We start from the raw sequence: 14,274 nt of genomic DNA, 5'->3' as shown, positions 1-14,274 counted from the left end.
TTCCAAAAAGGTGTATCTTTTCTTTGGGTATGTGAGATGAGAGCACACGGTTCCTTGGCTTTTCCTGACCAAAGCGGTGGGGCAGTGAAATTGCTTACCCAGTGCTTCTGTGACCCTACTGATCTCCGCCTCCACCCCCCACCCCTCCAACGTGGTGTCTTACAGACCCGGGGAATCAACCTCTCCTGCATCCGAACGTGTGTGGTGGTGGCTGAGGAGCGGCCCCGCACTGCCCTCCAGCAGTCCTTCTCCAAGCTCTTCAAGGACATCGGTCTGTCCCCGCGGGCTGTCAGCACCACTTTTGGATCCAGAGTCAATGTAGCGATATGTTTGCAGGTGACTCTCATGGTATCTTTTCTGTGTGGGGCTGCTGCTCACCCGCTGTTTATCTGGGCTCCACTGTGCCTGATCTTGCCCAGTGGTAAAATGAAGATGATAGTATTGTCCTTCACAAGGTTGTCCTGTAGAACCACCAAGTTTCTAGGTGCCAATCTCTTGGACCCATGCCCAGCAGTTGAATGCTAATGTAAATGTTTACTCTCAGTGGTTTTATGGTCCTCGACATGAGTCAAGATTTCTGAATCCTACTTGAATTTTATTTGTATATTACCCTTTGTGGTTTATTTTTTTATTTTTTTTTTTGGCAAAGGAAGCACAAATAAGTTTGTGTTCTCTTCTCTAGCCAGATGGCAATTTTGCCATGTTATCTTGGTGGGTAAATAATAGAAAAAGGCTAAAAGAACAGAAAAGAGTGGAATCTAATTTTCTATAGCTTGGAAAATTCATAAGGCAAATACAGGCATGGACAAGAGTGAGAGTCAAAGAAGGTGGCATAGCCGGGTGGACGCGCTCAGGTCCTCTGTGTCTGGGTCAGGTGACTCTGGAGCAGCATCACAAGGCTTTAACCTTGGAGCCCTGCTATGGGTGCCTTGCCGCCAGCGTGGGCCAGTGTTGGTTTTAGAAGTCCCATGGATGTTGGTCTGTCTTAACCCTGGCCTTGAGTCCAGGGATGAGGATCCTCCTCACCCCAGTAACCGTTCGGTGCTGTTCTGGCCCCCAGCCTCCTCTCCTGGGGGAGGAAAGGAAAGAAAGATGAGGAGAAATCTGGCCAGGAATCTTCTCTCAGGTGTTGACTACAGCCCTGGCCCATCTGGTTGAAGACAGGGTGAGCATTCAGAACAGAATTTGGATGTTTCCTGTATGTGACTAAATTATCCGTCTTGACTTGAAAATGTAACATGTGGAAATGCCATTCAGCTAATTTTAAATGAACAACCCACTGATTTATTTTTCTTCAGGGAACCTCAGGGCCTGATCCAACTACTGTATACGTAGATCTGAAATCATTAAGACATGACAGGTAAGTAGATTTGTTAAGCTTGTTTCCTGTTAGCATTCCTAAGCATATAAATTTCTGAGCCTCAAGAAAGCCAGCTGTCCCCCTCACCTCATTCATTTTGTTTGTGTCTTTGCGGGGAGGAGGGTAAGAGGGAAGGAACTCATTTTCATTATTAGTACCTAATAAGATTTACATTTATAAGAGGAAAACTTTAATTCTCATAGTGGCTGCACTGTTCCTTAATATTAAAATGTAATACTAGTATTTTGTGACATATGACGTAAATTACACTGAAATGGATAGACTCTTTTCCTCTGGGAGTCTAAAAATAACTGAGATAAGATAAATGAGACAGTGTAGGGTTTTTGAAATAGCACTCTGTCTGAACCACAGGAATAAAAGCCTTCCTCCCCACCAGCCCACAGGTGAATGGGAGCTACGTCCCAGGGGAGCTCCTGGTTGAGGGCTCTGGGTCCTGCTGACTTAGGCTGTGTTCATGGAGAGGCCCGTGGCACTGACCCAGCCTGCACAGGCAGAGTGTCTCTAGTGCTGTGGTTCTCAGCCTAGAGAGAGTCTGCCCTCCAAGGACAGTGTCTGGGACGTGGATTGTCCCGACCAGGGAATGCTACTGACATCTAGTGGGGAGAGGCCGGGGGTGTTGCTAAACATCCTACAACGCACAGGATAGCGCATCACAGGAAGTTACAATAAAGTATCTGACCCAGATGTCAGTAATGCGGAGTTTGAGAAACTGCACTGATGTGAGGAGAGCTATGAATAGATTAGAGGTTTGGGAGGACAGCATACAGCTGTGGTGGGTTTTTTTTTAAGGCTCATATGTAGTAAATATTTTTCTTTTACAGGGTTCGTCTTGTGGAACGGGGTGCCCCCCAGAGTTTGCTCCTCTCAGAGTCTGGAAAGGTAATTTGTTGTGTTAACCATTGGGAAGGTGTGTGTCACCTGTGTGGAGAAGTAGTTTTAAAGAAACCTGAAGCCGTATAATATACATGTTAGTACCCAGGGCAAAACTGAATTGATATCTGGAGATAATTCAACGATTTTCACTTAGCCAATACTTTCAAATTCATATGGGTACATAAATAAGAAGAATACTAGATTTGAACTTTCTTAATTTTCATAGATTTTTATTTTTAAATCCTGCCGACATATTATTTGACAAATCAACTAAATTCATTGTTCATTATACTCAAGGTGAAGAGATGAGCAGCACTAAGAAGAGCCAGTTCTACCTTTATGAATATTACAAGTGGAAAGACAGGGTGACAGGTGGGGGGTGTGGTTAAAGATCCAGGGAAGACATACACATACTTAAAGTTGAAAGAGAAATCAAAATGGGGAAAAGATTAAAGATATTTGAGAGTGATTTCTTAGATGAGAATAAGGCTTTAAACTGTTCAGGGAGACATTTTGTTATTGCCTTAGTCCATTCAGGCTTCTCTAACAGAATACCATAGACCAGGCAGCTTATGAACAGCAGAAACTTCTCTCTCACATTTCTGGAGGCTGGCAGGTCCCAAGATCCAGGTGCCCACGGATTCTGATGAGGGATTTCTGGTTCTTAGATGGCTGTCCTGTTGCTGTGTGCTCACATGGTGGAAGGGTCTGGGAAATCTCTGAGTCTTGTGTATAAGAGTATGGATCGCATTCATGAGAGCAGACCCTTGACCTCCTCCCAAAGGCCCCGCCAGATAATGCCATCACTTTAGGGGTCATATTTCAACATATAGATTTCAGTCTATAGCAGTTTTGAACAATTTACTCATGTTGAGCAGATCAAATCCATATAAGCTATCAAGTTTCTCATCCTTTTGAAGAGAGAGTAATGATGCCTCAGCATCCCTTCTAATTCTGAAAGGCCAAGGAGAATGTAGGGAAGGAAAGAGTGGGCTCAGCCTTACCTGTGCAGTCGTGGCTCAGCCCGTTGGGGAAATCCCTGTTTCACTCCTCTGTTTAAACTCTTCCAAGTGGAGTTGGGTTGACCTCCTTACCGTCTTGCCAGCTCTTCTCTGCTTCCACTGGCGGCGAGCCCCTCAGGGACTTCAGAGCGGTGCCTGGCCCACACGAGCAGGAATGGCCTTCCTCTTCCTTCCTTGAGGTCTTACGTGTGTGAGCTTCTTGATGCTAGAAACCCAAGGAAAAGAGAGGTTTAGGACAGAGGACGGGTGTCTGAAGAGGCCCCAAGCCATCCTCGGCCAGCACCTACTGCTCCCTTCTCCCTCCTGAGGGAGATGCGGGCACGTGACGTCTCTCCCCTCTCCTGCTGAGCCGCCACTGGTCTGTGGTTTCTCGCCTTTGAGGAGACGGCAGACAGGTTGGTTCCCCAGTTTAGTTTTGAGGCAGACTCTTGTTATACATACTTCTGTCCCCTGAGGACGAGCCTGTGAGTACCGGCTCAGCTCTGGCCTGTGTGCACTCCCTCACCTCACTGGAGGTAGGAAGTGGAAACTGCGTTTATTAGAGGTCATGAGATCCGATGGAACTCAATTTTTGTGTTTTCTTTTTGATTCTTAGATCTTACCTGGAGTGAAAGTAGTTATTGTTAATCCAGAGACCAAAGGGCCTGTTGGAGACTCGCACCTGGGAGAGGTATGTGTAATTCTCCCCTTGACTCTGAAAAGTCAGCAGTGAAATACCCCAGGGTTCATATTCTAGAAGCCAGGAAACTGTGGGTTTAGCTTTTCCCTCATGGTGACTATTTGAGAATTTTCATCTTTCTCTGTAAGGCTCAGAACTGAAATGAGGCAGAAGGGGGAATGGAGGCCAGGATGGAAAGAAGGTTGAGGCACAAGCTAGAGTTAGTCCCAGATTGGTCCACCGACATTCCCTTAGCTGAAGATGAAAATGGATGAACTCATCTGCTTCCGTCTATTAAGGAGTGGAACTAAAAGGAGCCACAAATATTGAATTTTTAAAATTTATACAGGGACTTCCCTGGTGGTCCAGTGGCTAAGACTCCTTGCTCCCAGTGCAGGGGGTACAGGTTGGATCCCTGGTCAGGGAACTAGATCCCACATGTTGCCACTAAGAATGCCGCAGCTAAAGATCCCACTTGCCTCAACTAAGACTGGGCTCGGCCAAATAAATAAAAAATAAAATAAGATTTATACAAATTTTATTCCAAAATATATTCATTTTTGTATGAATATAAAAATATTGTGCATGCTAAGTCACTTTAGTCATGTCTGACTCTTTGCAACCCATGGACTGTAGCCTGCCAGGCTCTGTCTCCGTGGGATTCTCCAGGCAGGAATATTGGAATGGGTTGCCATTTCCTCCACCAGGGAAGCTACCTGACCCAGGGATTGAACCTGCATCTCATATGTCTTCTGCTTTGGCAGGCAGGTTCTTTACCACTAATGCCACCTGGAAAGCCCTTATAAAAACACTGAGAAGTCTTAATTTTTCTTCCTTCCAAATCTCTGAGAAACAACTGCTGTCTTATCTCACAGTTAACTGGGAGCAGGGCTCCAGGTGACTGAACCAGATGACCAGCCTCTGCCAGTTACCAGCTTCTTGTTAATGCATGAGTTACTCAAACTCTCTAGGCCTAGTTTCCTCAACTGTAAATAATAATGGCACCTACCTAGTAGAACTGTGTGACAGTTAAATGCATTAATATCTGTATCTGTATACACATGGAACAGTGCCTGTCACACAATGAACACTCGTGTTACTACTGTTGTTGGGTATTGGTGTGTTTACATTGTAAATCCAAATACCCTATAGTGTTTTCCTGCGGGCTTTTTAACTTAGTTTCAAAGCACAGAAATGATCTTTCAGTGCACTGGTGAGACTCTGAAAGAGGCTGAGAAATGAGCCAAGGAGGCAGTGTAGCCTCCAGGTTGGATATGGGTCTTTTAGTTTCTGTATCTTAGGTAACTTACCTAAGGGCTTCCCTGATGACTCAGATGGTAAAGAATCTGCCTGCAATGCAGGAGACTCAGGTCGAATCCCTGGGTCGGGAAGATCCCCTGGAGAAGGAAGTGGCTACACACTCTAGTATTCTTGTTTTTTCATTTGTAAAATGGGAGTGACAGTAGTATAGACTGTATTGTCATGTCGTGTATGTGAAGATTGATGGGGGTAATGTTTATAAAGTACTGTTTAGCACATGTAAATTCAGTAACTGACAGCCGCTTTCATTGTTGTAACTTTTTGGTTATTATAAAAATGAGGTTAAGAAAACCAACATAATCTGTTCTAAGTGGACTGAATTGATTCTGGCGAAATGTGACTGGTACCCTTTTCCTTGTGTAGATTTGGGTAAACAGTCCCCATACAGCCAGCGGCTATTACACCATCTACGACAGTGAGACTCTGCAAGCTGACCACTTCAACACCCGCCTCAGCTTTGGGGATGCTGCCCAGACCCTCTGGGCTCGGACAGGATACTTGGGTTTTGTCCGCCGGACGGAGCTCACAGCAGCCACTGGAGGTAAGTTCACCGACTCCTCCCCCTTGTCCTGCTGTGCATTTCAAATGCCCCTAGCACGGGCTGGCCCTCTGCGGCTGCCTTTGCATTGTGGAATATGTGTGTTGACCTGTTCCCCCTCTGCAACTCTAGAACCCACCCGTGAATTTATATTCCTTTGCAGTAAGACTTTGTCCTGTGAAGAGGACCCAGGAAGTAAACGCCAGGGCCTCGTGTCAGCATCAGGATAGCTGAACCTCAGGATAGTTTGGCTGGGCAGTCGTAGAGATGTGCCCGCTGATGGGTGAATGCCCTCGGCAGGATACAGCCTCTCAGCAGCCTTGTGGGGCTGCCCGCATCCCTCAAGAGGCTCCTGGGACAGGTGTTCCGTCTCTAGTTCCTCTGTCCCTAAACCCTGTGAGCAGGAGTCAGTGCAGAGGAGCTGACCTGCTAAGCACTCTGACCCTTTGGCGGCTCACAAGACTGCTTGGCAGGGCTCTGGGGTAAGCAGCCCTCAGTCACTGTCTGCCTGGTAAAGAGGCCTGGCTTCAACCTTCCTGCCACCATTAATGGCCGTTTAAAAATACCCTACACTGCGTGCATCATACACATCAAGAACTGATGCATCACTCACTGGACTAAACGACTGGAATGGAGCCAGGTCATTTCTCCTTTGCCCCTTACATCTGCTCCCTGCTGGCCGGCTCTGCAGTCACTCCATATTTCATGAGGAAGCAGACTCAGGCATCCTGAGGCAGGGGAAGCACACCTTGCTGGTGTCCTGGTTTGGAAACCTGTCTCTGCCCTTTGCTGTGTGACCTTGCTCACTCACTCAGTCTCTGAGTTTCCTCAGAAAACTCAGGGAAGTGGGAGTGATGACATTTCCTGTCTTGTGGACATGATGTGAGATTAAATTACATGAGCCTTCAGGTGTCTGGAACACTACTTGGCACACGGAAAGCACTCCCTAGTCATTAGCTGCTGTGTTTCTGTTGTTTTTATTACTATAATCATCAGCTCATCTTATGTGACTGGCCTTCCTTACCCTCCTCTCTCCAACAGCTTCTAGCACTTTGTTTTGCTAAATGTTTCAGAAGTATTCCTATTCCTGAAAATAGATCATTCTGTTGTTACTACTGTTTAACTGCTAAGTCGTGTCTGACTTTTTGCTACCCCAACCCCATGGACTGTAGCCTTCCAGGCTCCTCTGTCCTTGAGATTTCCCGGGCAAGAATACTGGAGTGAGTTGCCATTGCCTTCTCCAGGGGATCTTCCTGACCCAGGGATCAAACCTGCTTTTTGGCAGCCAAATTCTTTACTACTGAGCCACCTGGAAAGCCCAAAACATTCTGTAGGCCTAGCTAAATCATTGTCTTCAGCATCTATGTAGACATAAACTAGGTAGCCTTGTGTGTACAGTGTGTGCATAAAATCTTTAAAAAAAAAAAAAAAAGTGAAATTTCTGCCACGTTCTGCTGGATTAGAAGCCTATTAATAACCAGGACTAGTCTCTCCATGGATTCCTTAACGACATCTAGAAACAATGACCATATATTCATTTCTTTTCCATATCAGATCCTCCCCTCTCCTTCTTTCCCCACCCATCATCTGGCTAATTCCTGTTTATCCTTAAAAACACAGCTGGCTTTAACTTTTCCTTCTCTGAACCCTTGAGCTGAGCTCGGAGGCAGTCGGGGCAGGGGAGGGTGATGTCCTCTGTTGCCCTTGCCCCTCATCCACACTCAAGTTACTGGGTTTACCACGTTCCATCTGATGTCCACCCATAGGACACCCGTTGTGTGTGTTCCCCCCACTAGACAGCAAGTATCTCTGGAGCAGGTGTCATATTTTGTCATCTTTGCTCCCCACACTGGGCACAATTCCTGGCACATGGTAGTAATAAGAATAACAAGAAGTAATATTCTTCAAAATCACTGTGGACAGTGACTGTGGCCAAGAAAAAAGATTCTTGCTCCTTGGAAGAAAAGCTATGATAAACCTAGACAACGTATTTAAAAGCAGAAATAACACTTAGCCGACAAAGATCTCTCTAGTCAACGCTGTGATTTTTCCAGTAGTCATGTACAGATGTGAGAGTTGGACCATAAAGAAGACTGAGCACTGAAGAATTGATGCTTTCGAATTGTGGTGCTGGAGAAGACTCTTGAGAGTTCCTTGGACAGCAAGGAGATCAACCCAGTCAGTCCTAAAGGAAATCAACCCTGAATATTTATCGGAAGGACTGATGCTGAAGCTCCAATACTTTGGCTATCTGATGGGAAGAGCTGACTCATTGGAAAAGACCCTGATGCTGGGAAAGATTGAAGGGAGGAGAAGGGGGCAAAGACGATAGGATGGTTGGATGGTATCACTGATTCAATGGACAGGAGTTTGAGCAAACTCCTGGAGAGAGTGAAGGACAGGGAAGCCTGGCGTGCTGCAGTTTATGGGATTTCAAAGAGATATGACTTAGCAACTGAACAACAACAAATACTCTTCAGCGTGTACAATGAACCAAGCATCATTCTAACTCCCTTTCATGAATTTAATCCTCATAGCAGCCATTTATTATTACCCCTGTTTCACGGGGGGGAAGCAGGATCAGAGACTTAAGTTAATTGCTTCAGGTTACACAGCTGGTGAGTGGTGGCACCAGGTGATGTGTGGCAGTCTGAACACTGGGCACTTAACTCCAATGATGCGCCCACTCAGTACGTCTGATAACTAAGTTTCTCTTTCTCTCCATCAGAGCGTCATGATGCCTTATACGTGGTGGGCGCTCTGGACGAGACCCTGGAGCTGCGAGGCCTGCGGTACCACCCCATTGACATTGAGACCTCAGTGTCTCGGATCCACAGGAGCATTGCCGAATGGTAAGTCCTCTGCACAGACAGAGTAGGCCTCTCCTCAGCTGCTGTAAGTTAAAGTTGATCTTTAGTCATCTAGCTGTACCAGAGACACCTACAGGAACTCCAGGGGAGCAAGCTGTGGAGCCGGGCTCCGTGCACCCACTCTGGGGCCGAGTCCTTTCAATGACAGGATCTTACCACTGGAAGTGACCTAACTGGTCATCCACCTCTAGAAGGTTGGTGGGGCTAATGGGGAGAACCAGGACTTTTGGGTCAAAAGACCCATCTGGAAGGCCCAGGACTGCCACAGTGGCTGCTTTCCTCATCTAAAAATACCTCCTCTGTTCCTTCCTGATCATCAGGAGGATCAAGTGAGAGTGTGCTTCATACTCTATCAACCGGTCAGCAGATGAAAAGGATTATTATCATTATCTGGTCCAGGTTCTCTGTCTGGGCAGGAATTTCCCCCTTCATTATCCCTGATAAAGAACCATCCAACCTCATGCTGACTAAAAATTTCTTAAAATTGAAATTCTGTAATTTTTAACTGTTAGCTTTCATCCTGGATTCTTTTACAATACAGAATCCACCCAGTTTCTTTTTATTCATATTTTAGTTGGTGTGTCCTTCCTCAGGTTTGTTTGTTTTTTTTTAATTCATGCAAAGTAGCCACAGTTCTTTTAATGGGTTGTTCATGCTTTCCAGATGCTTCTTTGTCTTGCTTTTGTCAGTCTCTCCTCAGACCTGAACAAGGAAGTATAAGAACAGTGCAGAAGAGTTGGGTGCCTCCTACCCCCTAATTTTAAGCATTTGACTTTTTTTGTTTTAAGCATTTGACTTTTGATGCAACCAAATATTGTGTACATTTTTCTTAATGATTGGAATCTATTTTTAAAGCAGCTCAACACTGCACAACACAAATCAGCCCATACCTTCTAACCCAGCAATCCCACTGAACGTCAGGTGGCGTTGTGCCTTATGGCACGACAGGTGAGACACTTGACTGGGGCACTGAGCTCAAAGAGGCCAGCCGACTCCCTTCCTGTTTGGTGTTAGCTTATAGATAATAATCTTAGTCAAAGCTGTTATGTTGCAAATATCAAGAATTCTCTTCAAAACAACTTTTAAGCAAAAGAGAGGTCATAGAAAGAACACCTGGTTGGTTATCTCAGAGGCTCCTAGAAGTCTCTAAACAGCTCTGAATCCTCAGGAAAGGTAGAAACAGGGATGGAAAGGCCATCAGGGACCACCAACTTCTCGCTTTCTAGAGTCATGTGGGCATCCACTCCGTTCTTTCTCTCCTCCCTGAAAAGCCATTCTCTCTATGTCTCTGCACACCTATTACACCAGAACCTTCCAGTCCACACATCCTCAGCTGAGGTGACCAACTAACAACTTTTTAGTCCCACTTCCAAACACCCAAGAGATTTTAAATGGTTTAACCAATCAGTTGTTATCATGGGGCAAGGCCATTCATTACACATGTGGCTCAGAGCCTTCGAGTTGGGTCCAAGTGAGAAGGCAGTTCTTGGGGCAGTGAGGGTAAGCCTTGGGCAGATACTATAAAAGATGCCACATTAACTGAGCGTCACTGAAATTGCAGTGCTGTGTTCACGTGGACCAACTTGCTCGTGGTGGTCGTGGAACTGTGTGGCTCTGAACAGGAGGCCCTGGATCTAGTTCCTTTAGTGACAAACGTGGTCCTGGAGGAGCATTACCTCATCGTGGGCGTGGTGGTCGTGGTGGACCCAGGCGTCATCCCCATCAACTCCAGAGGAGAGAAGCAGAGGATGCACCTCCGTGACAGCTTCCTCGCTGACCAGCTGGACCCCATCTATGTGGCATACAACATGTAACCAGCCTCGTGGGATTGCAGGGACCGTCCTGCAAAACCACGGGAACCAGAGACCCGTGACTGATGTGAAATAAGCTGAGATGGCTACATTATATCCTTCATCTCATCCTGTGGTATCCTGCCATCACAGGACACGCAGGAGAGGGGAATTCTGTGGTGGCAAATGAAAAAAATGTTAACAATCTGTTAGTCATGAGCTTTGACATAGCGTGAGCAGCACGTTACTAAAGCAATTACATGCATGTTGCATTTTTTTCATCTGTTGTATATACTTGTATTTTTATCTAATGCTGTTTTAGATTTTTGTAAGGGAGTTTAATGAATTCACATGAAGGGGATAGTTTGAGTTACACAGTCCCCCGCTCTGTACTGTATTTTGCCATTTTACCATAGTTAGACACTCTGCGGGTTTTGTTAACATGGAGCTACTCGGCTTACTTTCAGATGACCCATAAGCAAATCAGATAACCCACTGAATATGAGAATTACTTTATATATATAATTCTTGACTGTAAAACATTTTGACCAGTGTTTTAAACATGTAAATAGGAATACACATAATTCAGCTAAAAACTGTAAGAATTGGCTTGTATAGTTGTAACAACTAAAGTAGAAACATTGCTGCTCTGAGAGAGAATCTCGGTCCTCTCTGGGTGCAGTGTAATTGAATAGATGACTAAAAAGTGCAGATTGTTTGCAGGTTTTGCTGCACATTGTACTATGTCTCTGTTGGCTGGTATATTTTATAAACTGAAGCTGCCTATGTTTGTTTTTTAGGCTTGCATTCCCAGAATCAGCTTAAGCTTTTAAGAATTCACCCTGTTTCTACAAACTGAAAAATCTCAGTTGAAAAATCAAAATGTTAGGAAAAGCTCAGATTCATTAGATCCCACCCAATTTTAAGGAACCACAATAACTCACTCCAGCCCCCAGTGTTGAAACAGTCTTTCATATGTAAAGTGACTACACAAGAATTTAGAATTTCCTCTTTTCCAGGCCCATTGTATACTGTGTCTGCAGTTATACATATAGCTTCTCTTTTCTGAGAACTGAAGAGCATCCTCTATGCTTCCAGTTCACGAGGGCAGGGATTTAAGAACACGAGCGATAGGCTGGGAAGGCAGTGGGATCGACAGTCATGCGAAGGCGTTAAGGCCTCATAACGTCACATCTCAGAACTGACCAATTTGGGTTGCCAAAACAGCCAGGCTTATGCTGAAATAGGGGAAGTCTAATGTATGCAAGAAACCCTTTTGAAATAACTGTGGTGCCCAGGCCAAGCAGATGGAGCCTGGGACTGAGTGTGGCCTCTGGCTCGGTTTCCTTTCTTTGGTCTGATACTTCATGTATTTGAATATAGTTGAATTTTATTATTTTTTTTCTTACAGAAATATTTTTAAAAATTAAAAAAAAAACTCAAAGTGAATAGAGTTAACTTGTTAAATCAGAATGGTTCTCTTTGACCCACTCTGATCTATTGTGTAAATATTTATTTAGACTATTTTAATAATGCATATTATTTACCCCACTGTAACATCATGTAAACTAAATATGTTTTTAAACAATTTTTAAGACTTGTAATTACCCTGAAAATAAGGTTTATAATGGAAAGACCAGACCCTTTGCCACGGCAGCACTCCTGGGGGCTGCCCTTACACAGGCTCATGACTCAGAGCCACTTTATTGACTTCCTTTTACATAATCCTCTTTTCCTCCAAACTCATTCTCCACAGAGGGAAGACCTTGACATTTTCCAGTTCCAGATCTCTTTTCAGCATTTTGGATGATGTTCCATTATACACGATGGGAGAGGTTCTAGGATGTACAGGGAAAAAAGCACCTGCACTGGGGTTAGACATCCCAGTGACTAGCAATGGTTTGGTCTGCAGAGAAAACAGCCTACTTATTTGGAAAGTAATTTTCTTAAAAAAAGTTTTTTAATGAGTCACTAATCAAAGCAAGGGATCCTGAGGATCTCCTATCTCCGTGATCCACAAGTTCTAAGAAAAAAATATAAAACAGTCTGTCCTATGGGTTGCTTTCAGAATTCTTACTGCACAAGGTAGGGTGTCTGCTCGAAATAAAATGTGAGCCATATCTGTCATTTTAAAATTTCTAGTAACCACATTTTAAAAAGTAAAAAGAAACAGGTGAAATTGATTTTAATATATTATTAGCACAATATATCAAAAGTACTATCATTTCAATGTGGGATCAATATAAAAATTTATTAATGAGAGATTTTACTTTTTTTCATATTATATCTTTGAAATCTAGTGTGTATTAAACACATCTCAATTCGAGACTAGCTGTATTTCAAGTTCTCAGTAGCCACGCATGGCTATTGGCTACTATACTGGACAGTGCGGATCTATACTCATTCCTTCAAATGAAATATTCCGTTAATCTCACAGTATGCCCAATTCCCAGTTATTTAGGGGCTGATTATCTAGTTTGGTAGTTCCTCAGGCCTCTGATTTATTGTTATCTTTTTGCTTTCTGCCCTGTGGCTGCTTTATCTTTTGCCTATCCCCCAAAGCCAGAATAAGCTAGTGCAGGAAAGAAAGCTAAGATGCTAAGATGTGTCTTTGGGGGAAAGTTTCCTCTGGAAGGGGCAGAGAGTCTAGTCCTTAATTTAGATGTGTTTGTGGGATCATCTGCAGATCCAATGCCTAGTCTGTTGCAGACTTGGTAGGAAAACTCTCTTGACAACAATGCTCTTAGTCTTTCCATGTTAAAGCAGAACCTTGATGGTAGAACTGGCTCTTAAGACAGGCCCCAAAGGCCATTATTGATAGAAACAGCCTTGCCAAAACTTGGGAACACATTCTGTCTAGGTTTTCATGCCTGGGTGGGGGAGGGGGAGACCTAAGTGAATAGCAAGCCCTCTTTTGGATAAGAGAGAACCTATTCAACTGAAAGTTTTTGAACCTCTCTGCCTCTCAGCAAAAGTAAGGAGGGTAGATCAGGGAGGGGCTGCCTCAGGACAAATACCATCTCTGGCTTTAGTGGGACCCTTTGGATGACCAGCATGCTAATAGGCATCAGTGAAGCCACACTCCTTTCCTTCCTGCCTCTTAAAGGGCCCCTGTCTCCCCTGTACCAGGTCCTCCTGAAGTTGTGCTGCCTCAGGCTGTTTAGGGACCACCGCCTGTCTATTGGTCATTTGAGCTCTCCTTAATGTTAGTCCCTCGGCAATGCTTGCTTAATGTTTTTGTTGAATCAACAGAGGGCCCGAGGCCTTAGGTTTTTTTTTTCTTTTTTTGGTTAAGGTCTCTGCCCCAGGCATGGTGCTCAATATCTTGGCCAAATAAATTACTTTCCTTGAATATCCAGGAATCTTTGGACTAAAGCAATGAGGAGTTATCACCTCACCCTCAAACTCCAACATGATCTATGCCTTAGAGTTATTTTTGTTGTCTGCTTTCATGTAAAAGCAAGAGTATTTGGAGCAAGCTGCAGTACTCCAAATACACAATAGGCCTTTTCTTTATCATTCATACAACATTTCTGGTTTAGGTATATGTAGGTGGGCCATGTTATTTGTCCAGAGGAAGAGAGTGTAAAGATATAAGAATAATTTTTTAGTCCTAAATGCTGTTTTGTTTATTTTTTGTCAAGATATTTACCAGTGTCAGATTCAAATTATAGTACTGTGTAATTATGTATAAAGTTTTTTTTTATTTATTTGAAATTAGACTAGATATACATTTTTAAATTTAACATCTGGCTGGACAGTGTTCTATTAACTCATTGAATGTGTTTCCTTTGTCTTGTGTTAATAAATATTGATGCCTGA

General features: G+C 44.1%; 1 protein-coding gene across 2 annotated transcripts in view; it reads left to right on the top strand.

The window, feature by feature from the left end:
- DIP2B (disco interacting protein 2 homolog B) overlaps positions 1-14,274 on the top strand; it is a 223,070-nt gene extending 208,796 nt beyond the window's left edge. For both annotated transcript variants that reach the window (XM_065934424.1, XM_065934423.1), the window contains exons 32-38: positions 166-336; positions 1,299-1,360; positions 2,203-2,260; positions 3,872-3,946; positions 5,618-5,795; positions 8,521-8,644; positions 10,224-14,274. In XM_065934424.1, coding sequence (XP_065790496.1) covers positions 166-336; positions 1,299-1,360; positions 2,203-2,260; positions 3,872-3,946; positions 5,618-5,795; positions 8,521-8,644; positions 10,224-10,476 — 921 coding nt within the window. In that variant the 3' untranslated portion in view covers positions 10,477-14,274. The remainder of the gene's footprint in view (positions 1-165; positions 337-1,298; positions 1,361-2,202; positions 2,261-3,871; positions 3,947-5,617; positions 5,796-8,520; positions 8,645-10,223) is intronic.

This window comes from Muntiacus reevesi, chromosome 4 (assembly GCF_963930625.1).
Source record: "Muntiacus reevesi chromosome 4, mMunRee1.1, whole genome shotgun sequence".
NCBI lineage: Eukaryota > Metazoa > Chordata > Mammalia > Artiodactyla > Cervidae > Muntiacus > Muntiacus reevesi.
This window is presented reverse-complemented; position numbering and strand designations above follow the sequence as displayed.